The 15,155-nt window shown below is 46.9% G+C and overlaps 1 protein-coding gene across 2 annotated transcripts; it reads right to left on the reverse strand.

The window, feature by feature from the left end:
* Positions 1-5,076: 5,076 nt before the first annotated feature.
* On the reverse strand, positions 5,077-13,613 carry LOC131484639 (cytochrome P450 1B1). 2 transcript variants are annotated; one of them, XM_058683076.1, is made up of 3 exons: positions 13,505-13,613; positions 12,081-13,127; positions 5,077-8,983 (listed from the first exon to the last, which is right to left on the reverse strand). In XM_058683076.1, the coding sequence occupies exons 2-3, from the start codon at positions 13,124-13,126 to the stop codon at positions 8,368-8,370; spliced, it is 1,662 nt and encodes a 553-aa protein (XP_058539059.1). In that variant the 5' UTR covers position 13,127; positions 13,505-13,613; the 3' UTR covers positions 5,077-8,367. The 2 variants fall into 2 exon arrangements, with proteins under 2 accessions (XP_058539059.1, XP_058539058.1); XM_058683075.1 differs by having other exon boundaries at positions 12,081-13,222.
* Between the last annotated feature and the right edge of the window lie 1,542 nt (positions 13,614-15,155).

Raw genomic sequence — 15,155 nt, forward strand, 5'->3', positions numbered from 1 at the left:
TCCTCCCTCATGCCACCTCCTTCAGAAAAGCTTCCCTGACTGCTCATTCTAGATTCCCCCACTACACACATGCACACACACACACACACACACACCACCTGTTTATTTTCTTTACAGCACGACAGCACTTACTATTAACTGGAATCTTCTTTCTTTTCTTAATTTATACAGAAATTTATAAATATTTTATTTATTTAAAATACAATGTTATTTTATTTCTTTCTCCACACCCACTCCACTAGAACATCAGCTCCAAGAGCTCAGAGCCAGGTATCTTTCTCACTGTTATATCCCCAGTGCCCAGAACAGTGCCTGCCACCTAGTAGGTGCTCAATTAACACTTAAGGCATTGAATTTAAATTGCGCCGAATGGCAGGTTCCAACCCACGGCTGTTAGCTGCTCTTGTTCATTCCGGATGCTGGTGTACTACCTCCCTGTTCTGCTCTGAGAACCTGGTACCACCCTTTTTCCTCAGCCTACAGGGACTCAACACAGGCCATGACCCTGGTTCACACACCTGGACTTGACCTTCTTCATTCAGTGCTTCTACGTCTGCCAGCAGCCGCTGTGCTATCTGCCAACCTCGATTCAGCTTCATTTAAGCTCATTTGGACCAACTCTCCTTTACAAATATTCTTCAGTCTATTGTAATGTACAGTTTTATAAACTTTAACACACCGATGGATCTGTATAACTATTGCCCACAATCAGAAACCACCCCGCAAAATTCCATCGAGGCTCTGTAGTCACAGCCTCCCTTCACGATCTGCAACCATGATCTGCTCGCCAACACTTTAATTTTGCCTTTTTGAGACTGTCCCATCCCTGGATTCATGCAGTATACAATCATTTGAGGATGGCTTCTTTTACTCAGTGGTACGCCCTTGAAATTCACCCAAGAGGCTGCACAGAGCAGTTGAGTTCACAGCTTTTTATTGCTGAGGGTCAAGTCCTTTGTACGGAGGAACCAAGGTTTGTTTAGCCAACACCTGACACAACACACTTAGGTCATCTCCAGTCTTTGGTGATTATGAATAAAGCTGCTGTAAATATTAATGTAAAGCTTTTATGTGCACAAATTTTCACTTCTCTAGCATAAATACCTAGCTGTGAGATTGCTGAATCACACTGTACCGTTTTGGACTCCCCACCAGCAATGTTTGAAAGTTCTAGTAGCTTTACATTATCTCTAGCACTTGCTATCATTAGGTGTTTGGATTTTAATTTAGCCTCTATCATAGGTGTGTGGAGGTATCTTATTATGGTGCTTTTTTTTTAATTTTTTTTTTTAACGTTTATTTATTTTTGAGACAGAGAGAGACAGAGCATGAACGGGGGAGGGTCAGAGAGAGAGGGAGACACAGAATCTGAAACAAGCTCCAGGCTCTGAGCGGTCAGCACAGAGCCCGACGCGGGGCTCGAACTCACGGACCGCAAGATTGTGACCTGAGCCGAAGTCGGACGCTCAACCGACTGAGCCACCCAGGCACCCCACGGTGCATTTTTAATGAAAACTAATGAAACGGATTTGGAAATAGATGTCGTCTATTTCCAAAACAATGGCAAAAATACTATTTTTCTATAAGTATGTAAGCTCATAATTACATACATAGGTACGTACTAAGTCATAATGCAAAATAGACCTACTGTGGATTATGGTAAAAAATGTTTGAAAGCCATTGTTCACTCCACAGGATGAAGACCCAGTGTTGGCATTTCTGTTTGTTTCAGAGTGAGTTAGAACCTAAAAACCTTAAATAAGCTTAACACTGAAGCAAGGAGAAGAAACTGAGATCAGATTTCAAGGGCACCGACTGAAAATGGAGTCTGAAGAAAGATGAAGGTATAGTGCTGAGAAGCAGATTTAATAGAATTCACTCCTTTGTTCATTCATAATTTGTATAAAAACTATTCAAAAGCAAAGTTGTTGACTCCTGGTACCTGCTTTTAATGAATGTAACACCTGAGAGAGGAGATGTGGCTATAAATGCAAATATATCTACAGGACATATTGAAAAATGAGTGCAGACATCTCTTAAAAAAATCGATTTAATGCATTATACCTCCCTAAATGGTATATTTCGTGTAAAAAAGAACGAGGTCATTCCATGTGTTGGTGGGGACGTAGGTTTAAGAGGACCGTCATGCACAGCTGACGGGAGTGTGGCTCGTTGGCATTCTGGAGAGTGTGCTTACAATCCTTAAATTACGTAGACACAGACTTGCTGACCTAACAATTCCAATCATGGGCGTAATGGGTATTGCACATTTTTCACGGGTCCGCAAGGGGACATATACGAAAATGTTCCTTGCAGCATTATTTGGGGACACATGAAGTTGGAGGCCATTTGGGTGCCCATCCCCAAGACTTGGATAGAAAAAATGTGATGGATGAATCCCTAGGGGCAGTAGGCAGTAGTTAGAAGCCATGGGATTAGACAATATTGAAAATATTGTACTTAGAAGACTAAGCAACAGGATGAGATCTAGAGAGCACCCACACAAATTAAAACCACATGTATATAAAACAATAATCCAAATTTTGCTGGAACACATGCAAACAAAAAGTACCCATCCAGCGCCAAGAGGGGGAGACAAACAAAAGTAAGCAGATGGGAATAAAAAACAGAATTAAGAATTTTTTAAAGAGCCTGGAAGATTTTTCAGGCTGGTGGAGTCCAGGTTGGACTCCAACCTGAAGGGATCTCAGTGGCTGTTGGGTTTGTGCTATTATATTGTGCAATTTGTGTAATACTGTGTTGTTTATTTAGTATATTTATTTAGTTAGTGACTTTATTTAACCTCTCTATCACCTAAAGGAATCTTAAGTGGTCCAATGCCAGTCCCAGGAGCTCCAGGAAGTGATTTTCAAAGGCGGGTTTTCCATCAACATGCCTGTCTCATTCATGCCTTGGTTTTGCACTCCCTCTGGCTAATTTTCTGTGTTCACCCTACCCAAGTTAGCCGAGAGCAGGAGAGGTTCCGACTGGTCACATGAACCAATATCCAGGGTGGTACACCCCAATCAAAGAGAGTTCTTGAATCAGGCCACTTCATGGGCAACTGGTCCAACCTACAGATGGCCTTTGGTTCAGGCAAGGATCCCTGGCCCGAACAGATTATAGGACTGAGGTTTTAGGCTTATAAAACAAAGCATGAGCTTCCTTCCTTCCTCCCTCCCTTCCTCCCTTCCTCCCTCCCTCCCTTCTTTCTTTCTTGTTTGTAAGGAACAGTTTGAGGATGCTATTCTCAGAAGAGAAGAGTATAGGGAATCTTCCTGACAGTTCACAATGCCAGTTCCACCCTGACTATAGTGTGGAATGTGCCCTAGATGAAGGATGTGTGCCGCTGTGAAACCCAAGCACCACAGGACTGAAAAACAGACTAGACTGTCCACCCAAGCACAGCCACACAGGAAGGTGACACCTTACAGCATGAAGACAACAGGCTTTGGAGTCAGTTCATCTCTGGGGGGCATCCAGACCCTGCCACTCCTGAAGATATACTTTTGACAAGTTACATGACTGCCTCTTGCAGAGAACTATTGCGCAATAATGCTTAGCATGGTGATTCGAAGATAGTACGTGCTTGGCATATCCTAGTTCCATTTCTTCCCCTCATACCTGACACATGTTGAGAAGTGTTCCTGAAGACCACACAGCCTGTGTAAGTGTATTGGGAGCCGCAGACATAAGCTGGTGTTTGCTGATAGCTTGCCCGTATCTATTTAAACTACATTTTCTCCAATCTTCCCCATTAAAAATAATTGCTTCAGAATGTGTTCTTTTTTTTTTTTCTTCCCTTCTCTGTGGATCATAACTAGCAGGTCAAAGCTGGAAAGCAGAGAGCATGTGAGTCACTGAGGTGAGGTAAGAGATTGTTAACAGCCAAATTTCTGTAGTGCTTGTGCAAAAAAAAAAAAAAAAAAAATGGTCTGGCTTCAAGGCTATAGAAATAACCTCTATGAATTTGCAACCATCAGGCTTATGTCTAAAGCCAAATGCATTTCCCACCCCGCACTCCAGTCTTTTAGTTTAGTGGATTGGCTGGAGAGAATTCAAGTCTGCTGGACACTTTTGCAAACACCTGACCCCAATTACAATTTTGTTAAGATTTCACTTGGGGGAAAATTCAGTTCATTTGTCCTAAACCTTTATGACCATTTTGAAGATACTGCGTTAGCACATCTGGAAAACAAGTGAGTTTTCTCCTAAACCAATGTATACCTTTCAGCTGCTGAAGCGATACTATTAAGCCAAAGTATCAATGACATTGTGTGTGGTTTCGCTTCACGATTTCTTTTCCTGTGTTCACAGTAATGGGAGCTTAGGTCTGGGAGAAATAAGAGGCCTTGGTACTGCACACCCTGCCGTCTTGTGAGGGTTCACAGCAGAGGCCCTGTGATGTCACATCTTATACCCGGTAAAAAGGGCAGCAGAAAATATTTCCACGTAGTATGTGACACAATGCTCTCATCCACCCTATTTTTACTGGACCTGAGATGTATTTGTTAGTGAAGGCACATGTGCCTTCAAAATGAATGAATGAATGTGTATCAACCGAATTAAAAAGAAAACCCTTCGGGGCACCTGGGTGTCCCGGTCGGTTGAGCGTCGACTTTAGCTCAGGTCATGATCTCGCATTTGTGGGTTCAAGCCCTGCAACAGGCTCTGCGCTGACAGCTTGGGAGCCTGGAGCCTGCTTTGGACTCTGTGTCTCCCTCCCTCTCCGCCCCTCCCCTGCTCGTGCTTTCTCTGTCTCTCAAAAAATAAAATAAAACGTTAAAAAAAATTTTTTTAGTTAAAAATTAACTCCCACTTTGCTAGGTGTTTGCTGTTGAATTGAATTTTAACTTCTGTGTTGGGTCTCATAAATTCAGAAACATAGAGATCAGGAATTTGGTAGGAAACTGAACGCTGAAAGCCTATTTAAAAAAAAAAAGCAAGCAGCCTATTACGTAATATGGGCAGACAAAATGTTCACAATGCAACACTTTAATTCAAACACAAGTAGTAGTTGGAATGGATACATTAGGCTATATTTGCTACAACATAAAGTAAAACTTCATAACAAGATTATGAAAGTGATTTTTATTATTGGACAATGGTGTCCTGTTATAGACAGTTACAGGTACAGAATGCTTTTAATTGGGCATATCAAACAGCAAAAGATACATATGAATGCTGTGTCCCCAAAATGGATTTCACTTACAACTATGTGTTATAGTTGCTCTGTACATATTAAAAGCATAAGTGATGAAATAGAAAAATAAGAAATGGTTAAAAAGCTATCATAGAGTTATAAACATCTACTAAAGTATCACACTGTGTATCATAGCTAAGAACATACAAATCAATATAAATGCTATGCAACTATTTGATCTAATATAGATCTAATAAGGAAATGTTAAGGCCATAATAACACTTCACAGGTGAAGGCTAAGTTCTGAGACATGAGAGCTTTCAGGGAAAAAAAAAAAAAAAGTTTTCCGATAACCCACAAGACAAACCTGAGACATCTTTCTGTTTGGAGAAAAAGCAATTTTCTTACAAAGTCAAAGCTTCATATATAAAGGAAGCATTTAATAAACAATATACTTTAACTATTACAATAACCTGGAGCAGATATTCTGACTACAATAGTGACCAGCAAATAGATTCTTTCTCCGGAAGAAATAAAATAAGGTTTTCTGATTAAGCCAGTAGCCTCATTATCGTAGTCTCCAACCAAGTGTGGTTATTTTTGCTTATTTTTGGTTTTGCTTTCCTTCCTTTAACGAGGTTATAAAATATACAATCAACTAGGCTGTATTAAATAAGCCAGGTAACCTCCAAGAGCCCACCTTACTTCCTCGTATATAAGCTGAGCTTTTCCCTTGCCAAAATTGTTGGATGAACTGAGCCTACACACACAAAACAAGATTACAGCACATCTGTATTTGGTTGACTTAATGAGGCGTCCAGATCAGCACACGATTGCTTTTGCTACCATACGTCTCAGAGTCAGCGGGCTAGGGCATGGTCTCAGCCCTGCTTAGGGCAAGGGGGGTGATGACGTTTTGGAATAGCTGGTGACAAAAAAAAAAAACTTAAACACATTGGGTAAGCCTGACCTCTACAGTTGAATTTAGTTGCCTTTAAAAATAACTGGCACAGTTCTCCATATTCAAGAGGCAGCACTATGAGATTTGATTCCATGAAATTTTTGTTAACAAAATAATTCCAAATCACAAAACAGATCTTCTGTGTTGTAGATTTTTCTTAAAAGTCTACTTGGGATTTAACGTTGGCCCACAAAGTATCTTATTTCTAAATGTTCGTATTTCAACTTTTGTGCCGCAGATTAATTAATGTGGAACGCGTGGGGAAATGCGTAACCATTTTTCTTCCTTTTCATTTCTCGCTCGTTTTTCTCACCACCCCTCCACACGACCGCCAAACACTCCTTCCTTCCTCTTTTACAATTTTGATGAAAAGATTCCAAAGATCTTCATACAATGTAGGAAAAGCAAGCTTTCAGGACACTGCATGTCTCCTCTGAAGTCCACATGCAATGAAAGTTAAAGCTCTAACCTTCACTTTGTACTCCTCCGATCTTCCAGCACTTTTTTTTTTTTCCGTTTTTAGGATCCTTACATAAACAGAACCTATACATTTCGTTCAGGCTTTATGTTTTCACAGTTTCCAAAGTGACCACTCACTGGGTTGACCATCCTGAACAGCCCGCCTGATCTGATCAGCTCCACGGGAACATAATGGAATCTTCAAAACAGCCTCCCAAGACTACCTTCGGATTCTGACTTTCCAAACACAGACATGAATGCTATTACAAAAAAAAAAAAAACAAAACAAAAAACAAAAAACAAAATATCATTTAAAAGAAAAACTAGGTCTGTTATGATGGGAAGTTTCTCCCTTGGTCTCTAATAAAGAGAACATCCAGATAAGTCACTGCATTTTTCACTATTCATCAGGCAGACACTGGTTAAATTTCTCTGCCTTGCACAGGCTAATAATGGCCGTATTTCCAGTAACTTCGACTGGAACTCAACAATCAGAATGGCTTTACGATTAAATTCAAATTGAAGCATGCCAAGAGTTTAGAATTATGGCATATTCACTACGTCAATTTCACAAGGCGATTCTGGATTGCGGATATAATTTTAGAAAATATGTTGTAAAATAATAAGGAACACATCGTACAGACCCAATCTTGAAATTATTCAGTTCTCATTCAAGTTGTGGATCAGAGAACAGACTTTGCTTCAACTTGGTTTTCATGATGTCGAAACAGGCTTGTTTCCCGTATCTGAGCCAAAATTGGTTGAATCGAACTTTTTGATTGGTCTTTCTTTTGGAAAGACAAACATTATTCAAACTTTACTTAACAAAAATAATACTATTTAATAATATGATAACACACATATTGCTTATGAATAATTATATATGTATTGAATAGTATTTGGTGACTTTATTTTTAAAGTACGAGACTGAATGACATCAGTGCATTATAATCACATCATTTAAAGCTTAGCTGGGCTGGTAAATCTTTTGTTGTTGATTTGTTTTTTGTTTTTGTTTGTTTGTTGGTTGGTTGGTTTTTTGTTTGTTTTGCTCATAACTGAAATTCTGTACTTTGGCCACCAACAGAGGTATGACTTCGGCTTGGAATTTTTTACAGCTGAACAACTTACACTTTAAAATTCATCATAAATCACTGAAACTTACTATAATCACTAAATCAGCCACTATTAAATTTCTCTGTAAGCAAATGAGTTTATGACTTTTGCAAAAAAGAAAGCATATCGGTAGGCAAAAAGATAAATCCATCCATAGACGCTAGAGCTTAACTAAACTATTTTTTATTGAAAAGGTGAAGAAAGGAATTTCTGGTCTTTACTTTTCCCTTATCACCTTCAATCACATGGCTTATACTGAAATTATCTGCCTTTGTGTGTTCAACAATATATTTTGAAACTTTGCTTAATGTGATTTTCTAAGGACCAGATCTCAGCACACAGAACATCAATCTTGGATCTCACCCACAAAGGCATTTTTACTGAAACACTTCTTCATCAGGTCATTTGTGTCTATGCTTACGTGTGTTTAAATCCAAAGGATGCTCCCTCAAGAAATTATTGTTACCAGCCCTTGATTTATGCATAAAAATTCTTTGGACCCTTTAATTCTTTGATTCAAAAAAATCTTCTAGAAGCTCCTGCGTAGCCCAGTGCTCGTCTGAGCACACATGTGTGAAGCACATCATCTGGGGGTCAGCTGGTCTACGCTCACTTTAGAGGCTAACCGAGAAAGTGACACAGAGGAGCTAGAAAATTCTACTCCCTATCCCCCCAAACCTGAGTACTTCTAACATTCCAGCTTGCTTCTGGCCTCACACTGGCAGTCCTCCTCAGCTTGTAACTTTTGGACAGCACTATCGAGGAGCTCCATGGACTCTCTGAGAGTGACGTTGATTTTAAATGACTTGGGTTTAATGGTCAGACCGTAATCAAAATCCATTTTCGGGAGTTCGTCTGGATCGGCCTTGAAATTGCACTCATGAGCCAGGATGGAAATGAAAAGAAAGAGCTGCATCTTGGAAAGCTCTTCCCCAATGCACCGCCGTTTGCCTACTGAAAAAATCATCACGCTGCTGGCCAGGTCCTTGTCGATGAAGCCGTCCTTGTCCAAGAACCGGGCTGGATCAAAGTCCTCTGGGTTAGGCCACTTCTCCGGGTCATGATTCACGGACCACTGGTTAACAAAAACCACTGTGTCCTTGGGAATGTGGTAGCCCAGGACGGAGGCACTGGTGGCGGTGGCGTGAGGAATGGTGACGGGCACAAAGCTGGAGAAGCGCATGGCTTCGTAAAGAAAGGCCATGACGTAGGGCAGGTTGGGCTGGTCTTGCAGGCAGGGTAGGCGGTCTCTACCCACGACTTGATCCAGTTCTGCCTGGACCCGAGCCTGCACTTCAGGATACCTGTTTGGTTGTTAATGCAGAAGGAGAAAATGAGTAGGGAAAAGTAATTCTTCTTTCATCTACAAAGCACATGACAATTTAATTCCACTTTCTTTGTCTGAATCAGTGGCTGAATTAACATTTCCAGACAAACAAACACACAAAAACTAAAATGGTTTCCTAATTTCTCACTAAATTATGGGATGGATGAATTAATAGCTCTATTTCCCATAATAAGCCTCACATGGCTAATGCTCTTTCCTACTGTAAGTCGAAAAAAGTCTAAGTTTTCTCAGCCTGAAAAAGCTCCAAACAGACAAGGCCAACTTCTCCATGAGGCACAGCAGACCATGCCAAGGACCCACAATACTTTTCAGGAGCCCATGGAAATGTTTTCCTTTCTTTTAAAATCATTAAAAAAAAAAAAAAAAAAACCGTTTAGGTCAAAGAGAATATTTTAATATATAATTTTAATATATTTATCTTTAAACAAATAGTAATAAAATATCATTAAAAAGTTTTCATGGGGTAATAAATCTACAGTGGCAAAACCACCCAGGACCCATACAAATAAAAAAGCAGCCCCCCAAACGGGTCCTTCCCCCGCCCAACACACACATCTTCCTTTTAATTCCAGCAGACACACTGCCCTCACTTCATACAAACTGGTATCCCAACAGATAAAGGTACAGATCGTCTAAATTTAAAAGAAAATTCCCAGTGTTCAAGAGATTATGGTACAAGCTGTAATGCTTATTCACTGTCAGCGATACAAATAGTACTGTCCTTTTGGAAAACAAAATCTTAGCACTAAGCAAGATGCATAGGAGTTAACTCCTCCCCACTCCTTTTTTAAACCCAGTAATCCATGTCCAGAAATGTATGTGCAGGAAACGACAGGTGCAAACATATCTGACTACAACAACAGTCAAAATTTTTTTTTTTTTCTTTTTCTTTTTTTTTTTTTTTTTTAAATTTTTTTTTTTCCCAACGGTTTTTATTTATTTTTGGGACAGAGAGAGACAGACAGAACATGAACGGGGGAGGGGCAGAGAGAGGGAGACACAGAATCAGAAACAGGCTCCAGGCTCCGAGCCATCAGCCCAAAGCCTGACGCGGGGCTCAAACTCACGGACTGCGAGATCGTGACCTGGCTGAAGTCGGACGCTTAACCGACTGCGCCACCCAGGCGCCCCAACAACAGTCAAAATTTTTAAAAGGCAGTCAACAATGTTAAAAGAAGCGATTATATATAATGGTGTTATTACGGCAAAAATATTAGATAACCATCAAAAGTCACTACAGTAAAGTTTAAAAGATGGGGAAATGTCCATTACAATAAGTGAAAATGCCAGAAGTTAAAAAATAAAGTAAATAATTATTGCATCTCTGAAAAATAATTCAAGCATGTATGGGATGAAATTATGGGTGATTTAAAAAACTGCTTCATGAATAGCATACTTCAGGAGTCTGGAAACTTTTTCATAAAGGGCCAGATAGTAAATACTTTAGGCTTTGCAGACCAAACTCTCTGTCACAACCAGCCAGCTCTGCCTTGCGCTATGAAGGCGGCCATAGACAATACATAAATGAGTGGGCATGGTTGTATTTTGATAAAAAACTTACACCCAAAAATGAGCAGTGTAATTTGCCAACCCCTGTCCTACTGTCTTCGCTAAAATGAAGAAAAACGTATTCACCAGCTACATTGAACTGAAAGTGACTCCAAAATTGTTTTATTTACTTTTGCTGCCCAATTCAGTCTCTAATGGAAAAAAAAAAAAAAAAAAAAGCAGTTTCAAAAGATAATGTTTATGGCGGGTGCAAACGACCCATTGCTCTCATTTTGGGATGTCTTCTTCCTGATCTGTTACGGACTTCTTTTTTATTTTTGCTCATTGCTCATAACGTTTCTGGGGCCTTAATGCTGAAAAGCAATTTTAAATATACAAAAACTTCAATTTATAAAAGCAGTTGCACAGTCTAAGGACACACAGGTTGCAGGATTCTAATTAGAAAAGAAGTGCTCCTTGCCTTCCAATTTCTGGGTTACCAACAAATTCAGCACCCCCCCCTCCCCACCACTTCCTTGCACACCAAGAAATGGCACAACCAGGATTTCTGCTCTCTCAAGGCAACCAAAATTTGCCTTTAGTGAGACATCTGCCTCTGGAGCAGAGATGCCCACAAAACCTGGCTGCTCTGTTAAATCTAAATTTCAGATAAACAATGGCTAATCTTTTAGTAGAAGTATGTCCAATGTGGAATTTATTTTTAGTTTCTACGTCTGGCAACACCCTATGCCAGCAACCTGTTTGCTTCCTGCGTGCAGGGCTTCCTTCCCAGAAGTCGGCGACCTTAATCAAGGTGGGCACTGCCGACCGGCTCGCAAACCAAGCCTGGCCCAGGGACCAGAAAAGTCCGTCCGCGGGCGCCTCCTGGATACCGTGTTTGCCTTTCGAGACGCTGCTCTGCGCTCGGTAAAAGTGACTGCTTCTCCGGTTTTTTACCCAGACACTTCTCACACTGCTAGCGCGGCGTTTTCGTTAACCCAGCGCAACCCGCTAGTTTCTGGCCGCCTTCCTAAAGCTTCCGTGCGGGTTCACGGTTGGCGGGGCCGGCCTCCGAGCACTTCCTCTGCCCGGGAACAAAGCCCGGACGCGCGGCTGGCTTGCAGCGCCGGGGCTGGGCGGCCTCGGATCTGCGCCGGTGACAGGCTGAGCCCATCAGGCTCGTGTGTTTATTGAACATATTTACCCGTTACCCTTTCTTTCGGAAGCGTGCCAATTTTGCCTCTGCTGTGTCAGGGAGGCAGACATCGGCGCTGATCTGCAGACACTTAAAAGATCTTGCCTTTCGGGTCTCTCACAAATGTGTTCCCACTTGGAGAGGCAGCGGGCGACAAGATCAAAGATGCGGGCCGCGCGCGCGGTCTCAGCCCGCACCTTGCCTCCCCGAGCTGCGCTTTCCGGCCGCGATCTCTGCTTCGAGAGACGGGGACCTGTCGCGAAACCCCAAACCCTGCCCAAACCCTGGGCGTCCGTCGCGACCTCAGCACATTCTAGCCTTTTCCAGGGGAGGAAAGGAAGGCCCGGCCCACGCCTCCTGGAGGTGTTACCTGGTGAAAAGGATGAGCAGCCACTGCAGCGCGGTGGAGAGCGTGTCCTGGCTGGCGCCGAAGATGTCGGTGACAGTGGCCGGCACGTACTCCATGTCCAGCCGCGCGCCGCCGTCGTCTGAGCCCTCGGCCGCCTCCGCCTTCCCCGCGGAGAGGATGAAGGCGTCCATCATGTCGCGGGGGGCGGCCCCGTGCTGCAGGCTTTCTCGGTGCTTCAGGAACTTGTTGAGGACGAAGTTGCTGAAGTTGTGGTTGAGCTGCTCGAACTCGCGGAAGGCGGTGCGCACGGGGTTGGGGAAGCGCTGCAGCCAGGGCAGCACGTCCACCAAGCTGCCCGCGCCCACCGTGCGCCCGAATTTGTCGTTGTGGCTGAGCAGCTCGCGGAACTCCGCGTCGTCGTGGCTGTAGCGGCAGCCGAAGCACACGGCGCTCATGACGTTGGCCACCGCCACTACGGTCAGCTGCCGCGGGTCGACGTAGGCGCCGCCCGCGCTGCCGCGCACCAGCAGCTCCACCAGCTCGCGCGCCTCGCCCAGCACGTGGCCCTCGAGGACGCGCCGGCTGCGCGGCTGGCGCGTGCAGAAGGCTCGCATGGTGCTCTGCGCCGCGCGCCGCTGCGTCTTCCAGCTCTGGGAGTACTGGCCGAAAGCCAGGCTGCGGCCGCCCGACACCACTCGAAAGGAGGCGAAGCGCGGCCGGTCGGCGAAGGCGGCGCCCTGCTGCACCAGCGCCTGGCGGATGGCGCGCTCGCCGTTCAGCACCACCACCGGGCAGTTGCCCAGGCGGATCTGGAAGACGTCGCCGTAGCGCCGCGCGAGGCGCGCGAACGAGAGGTGCGGCGCCGGGCCCATAGCCGCCGCGTTTCCGATCAGCGGCCAGGCGAAGGGGCCGGGCGGCGCGGACCCCGGCTGCCGCCGCCGCTGCCTCAGCAGCCACTGGCCCACGTGCACCGCGGCCAGCACCGACAGGAGCAGCAGAAGCGTGGTCTGCTGGGTGGACAGCGCGCTCGGCTGCAGGGGAGCGTCGGGACCGAGGCCGGTGGCCATGCTGGAGAGAGAAGGGCCAAGGCGTGACACTCAGGTGTGCAGAGAAAGGAGCGGGCGCCCAACGCCCCTACCCGCTAGGCGTCGGGTTCCCTCGCGCTGTTGGGAAGAGAGGAGGTCCGGCGTGGGGCAGGTCAAGGAGGGCTCACTGGGGAAGCAGCAGAGGACGCGCCTTTCCCGAATCCCAAACCCATTCCCCAAAGGAGAAGGGAAGGAGCGCGTCCTCTCAGTGACCCGGACTGTCCGTCCCCACCCCAACCCCTTCCTCGTAGCGGTTCCGGCAATTCGGGGACAACCCGAAGGGCATCAAGGCGGAGGCGCTCAGTTCCCTTCTCAGTTCCCCCTGAGGCCGGGGGAAGGCGGCTCCGTGGATAGACTGACCTGCGAGGTGGCGCGGTTTCCAGCGGCGCGGGATGGCCGGGTCCGAAATAGGGCTGGAGCCTTCGTGGAGAGCAAGACGTCTCCAGGAAGTCCGAGGCCTCGCCTGGACACCTGCTGCTCTGGGAGCTTGAACACCCACTCTGGAGCCTCTAGGTGTCGTCCGAGCCAGGGGCGCTGGGATTGGGATGAGGACCGAGAAGGGTGCCCAGCCCTGCTACACCTGGGGCCTCGGCAGAGCTGGGGTTTTCTCACAGCATGCGCACTTGAGACTGGGGTCGACGAGTGGAGTCAACTCCTAGCCTTCACGCCCCCCGCTCGTCTCTGACAGCTGGGGTCGGAGAGGTGTGGCCCGTTTGCACACAGTCAAGCCAGAGGATCCGAACGCGCCACCCCTCCTATCTGGCTGCTAAGGTCTGTGTGTAGCGGAGTAGAACCTGGTGGGGGGCGGGGCTTGCGGGGGGCGGGGCGCCGGGATGGGCCAAGTCCTGGGTCGCCGCGCTCGGGAGGTCACGCGAGGCGCTTGCGGCGCTCCCCGACGGCCCTGGCTTTACGAACTTCCCGTCCGCCAGAACACCAGTCTTAATCAGTCCCTCCCGATCGAAGGTGCAGTTTCCCGGAAGCGCGCTGGGGACAGAACCTGCCGGTCGCGCGGCATTTTCCACGGGGAGCAGGCCTCCCTCCCGGAGCGCACGACCTTCACCCCCACCCCCACCCCCCTCTCGGTGACTGAGCTTGGTTCTCGAGACAAACCCGCTCGGAATCCTCGGGCCCCCGGGCCGGGAGAGGGAACCTGTCAGCTTGGGAACATGGAAAGCCGGGTAGTGGTGGCGGCTGGCCTTACAGCCTCCCTAGTTATTTTATTTTAACGTTCTTGCAAACAAATCGGCCCCTCGGATGAGGCCCTTTGGCACGCAAAGTTCTCCTTCCATCTCGGGCGGCGAGATCAAGAATCCCTGAAAGACGCGGGGCTGCGGCCCCGGGGCCCCGACCGTCCTTAGCACACAAAGGCCAGCGCTGGCGGGGCGCAGCTGGCCGCGAGGTTTCCCGCGCAGCAAGCCACCACCCCCACCCCAGGTGGCGCCGCCCACTGCCAGGCTCGGGGCCCCGCTGGCGGAGTCCGAGCGCCGCCGCTGGGCCAAGCCGGGGCGAACAGGGGGGCGAGGGGCAGAGAGAGGGGGGAGGGAGAAGGGGGAGGAGGAGCGGGAGGCAGATCGCGCGCCTGCGAACTTTATGGGGTTGAAAAGTTTCCTCTGCAGTCGCCTCCCCCTTGCGTGCGGAGCTTTGCCTCGCGTGCGCGGCTCCTGGAAAGTCGTCTCCGGTCATATCCCTCGGCGCTTCTCACGGCACCTGCCCCGCCGAGGCGGCGGCGGGGGCGGCGGCCCAGGGATGGGTGGAGGCCGCCACCACCCAGCGCGGCGCACGCATCCCGGCGGGTCAGGCAGGCGGACCAGTGCCCCGAGCGCGTGTGAGCGCGAGATGGGGACGCTTGCTTCAAAGGGGAAGCCGCAGGCGTTGGAGCCGCGGTAGCTTCCCCGGCCCGAGGCGTCCTTGCTTACTGGCTGGTACCGAGCATTTTCAAGACCCTGGAGAGAAAAGGTCTTCTCTGCCAGGCTGGGGAAGGGTGGGACGGCTGGTGGTTAACCAGGTAGGA

The sequence above is a fragment of the Neofelis nebulosa genome, chromosome 9 (assembly GCF_028018385.1).
Source record: "Neofelis nebulosa isolate mNeoNeb1 chromosome 9, mNeoNeb1.pri, whole genome shotgun sequence".
Lineage (NCBI taxonomy): Eukaryota > Metazoa > Chordata > Mammalia > Carnivora > Felidae > Neofelis > Neofelis nebulosa.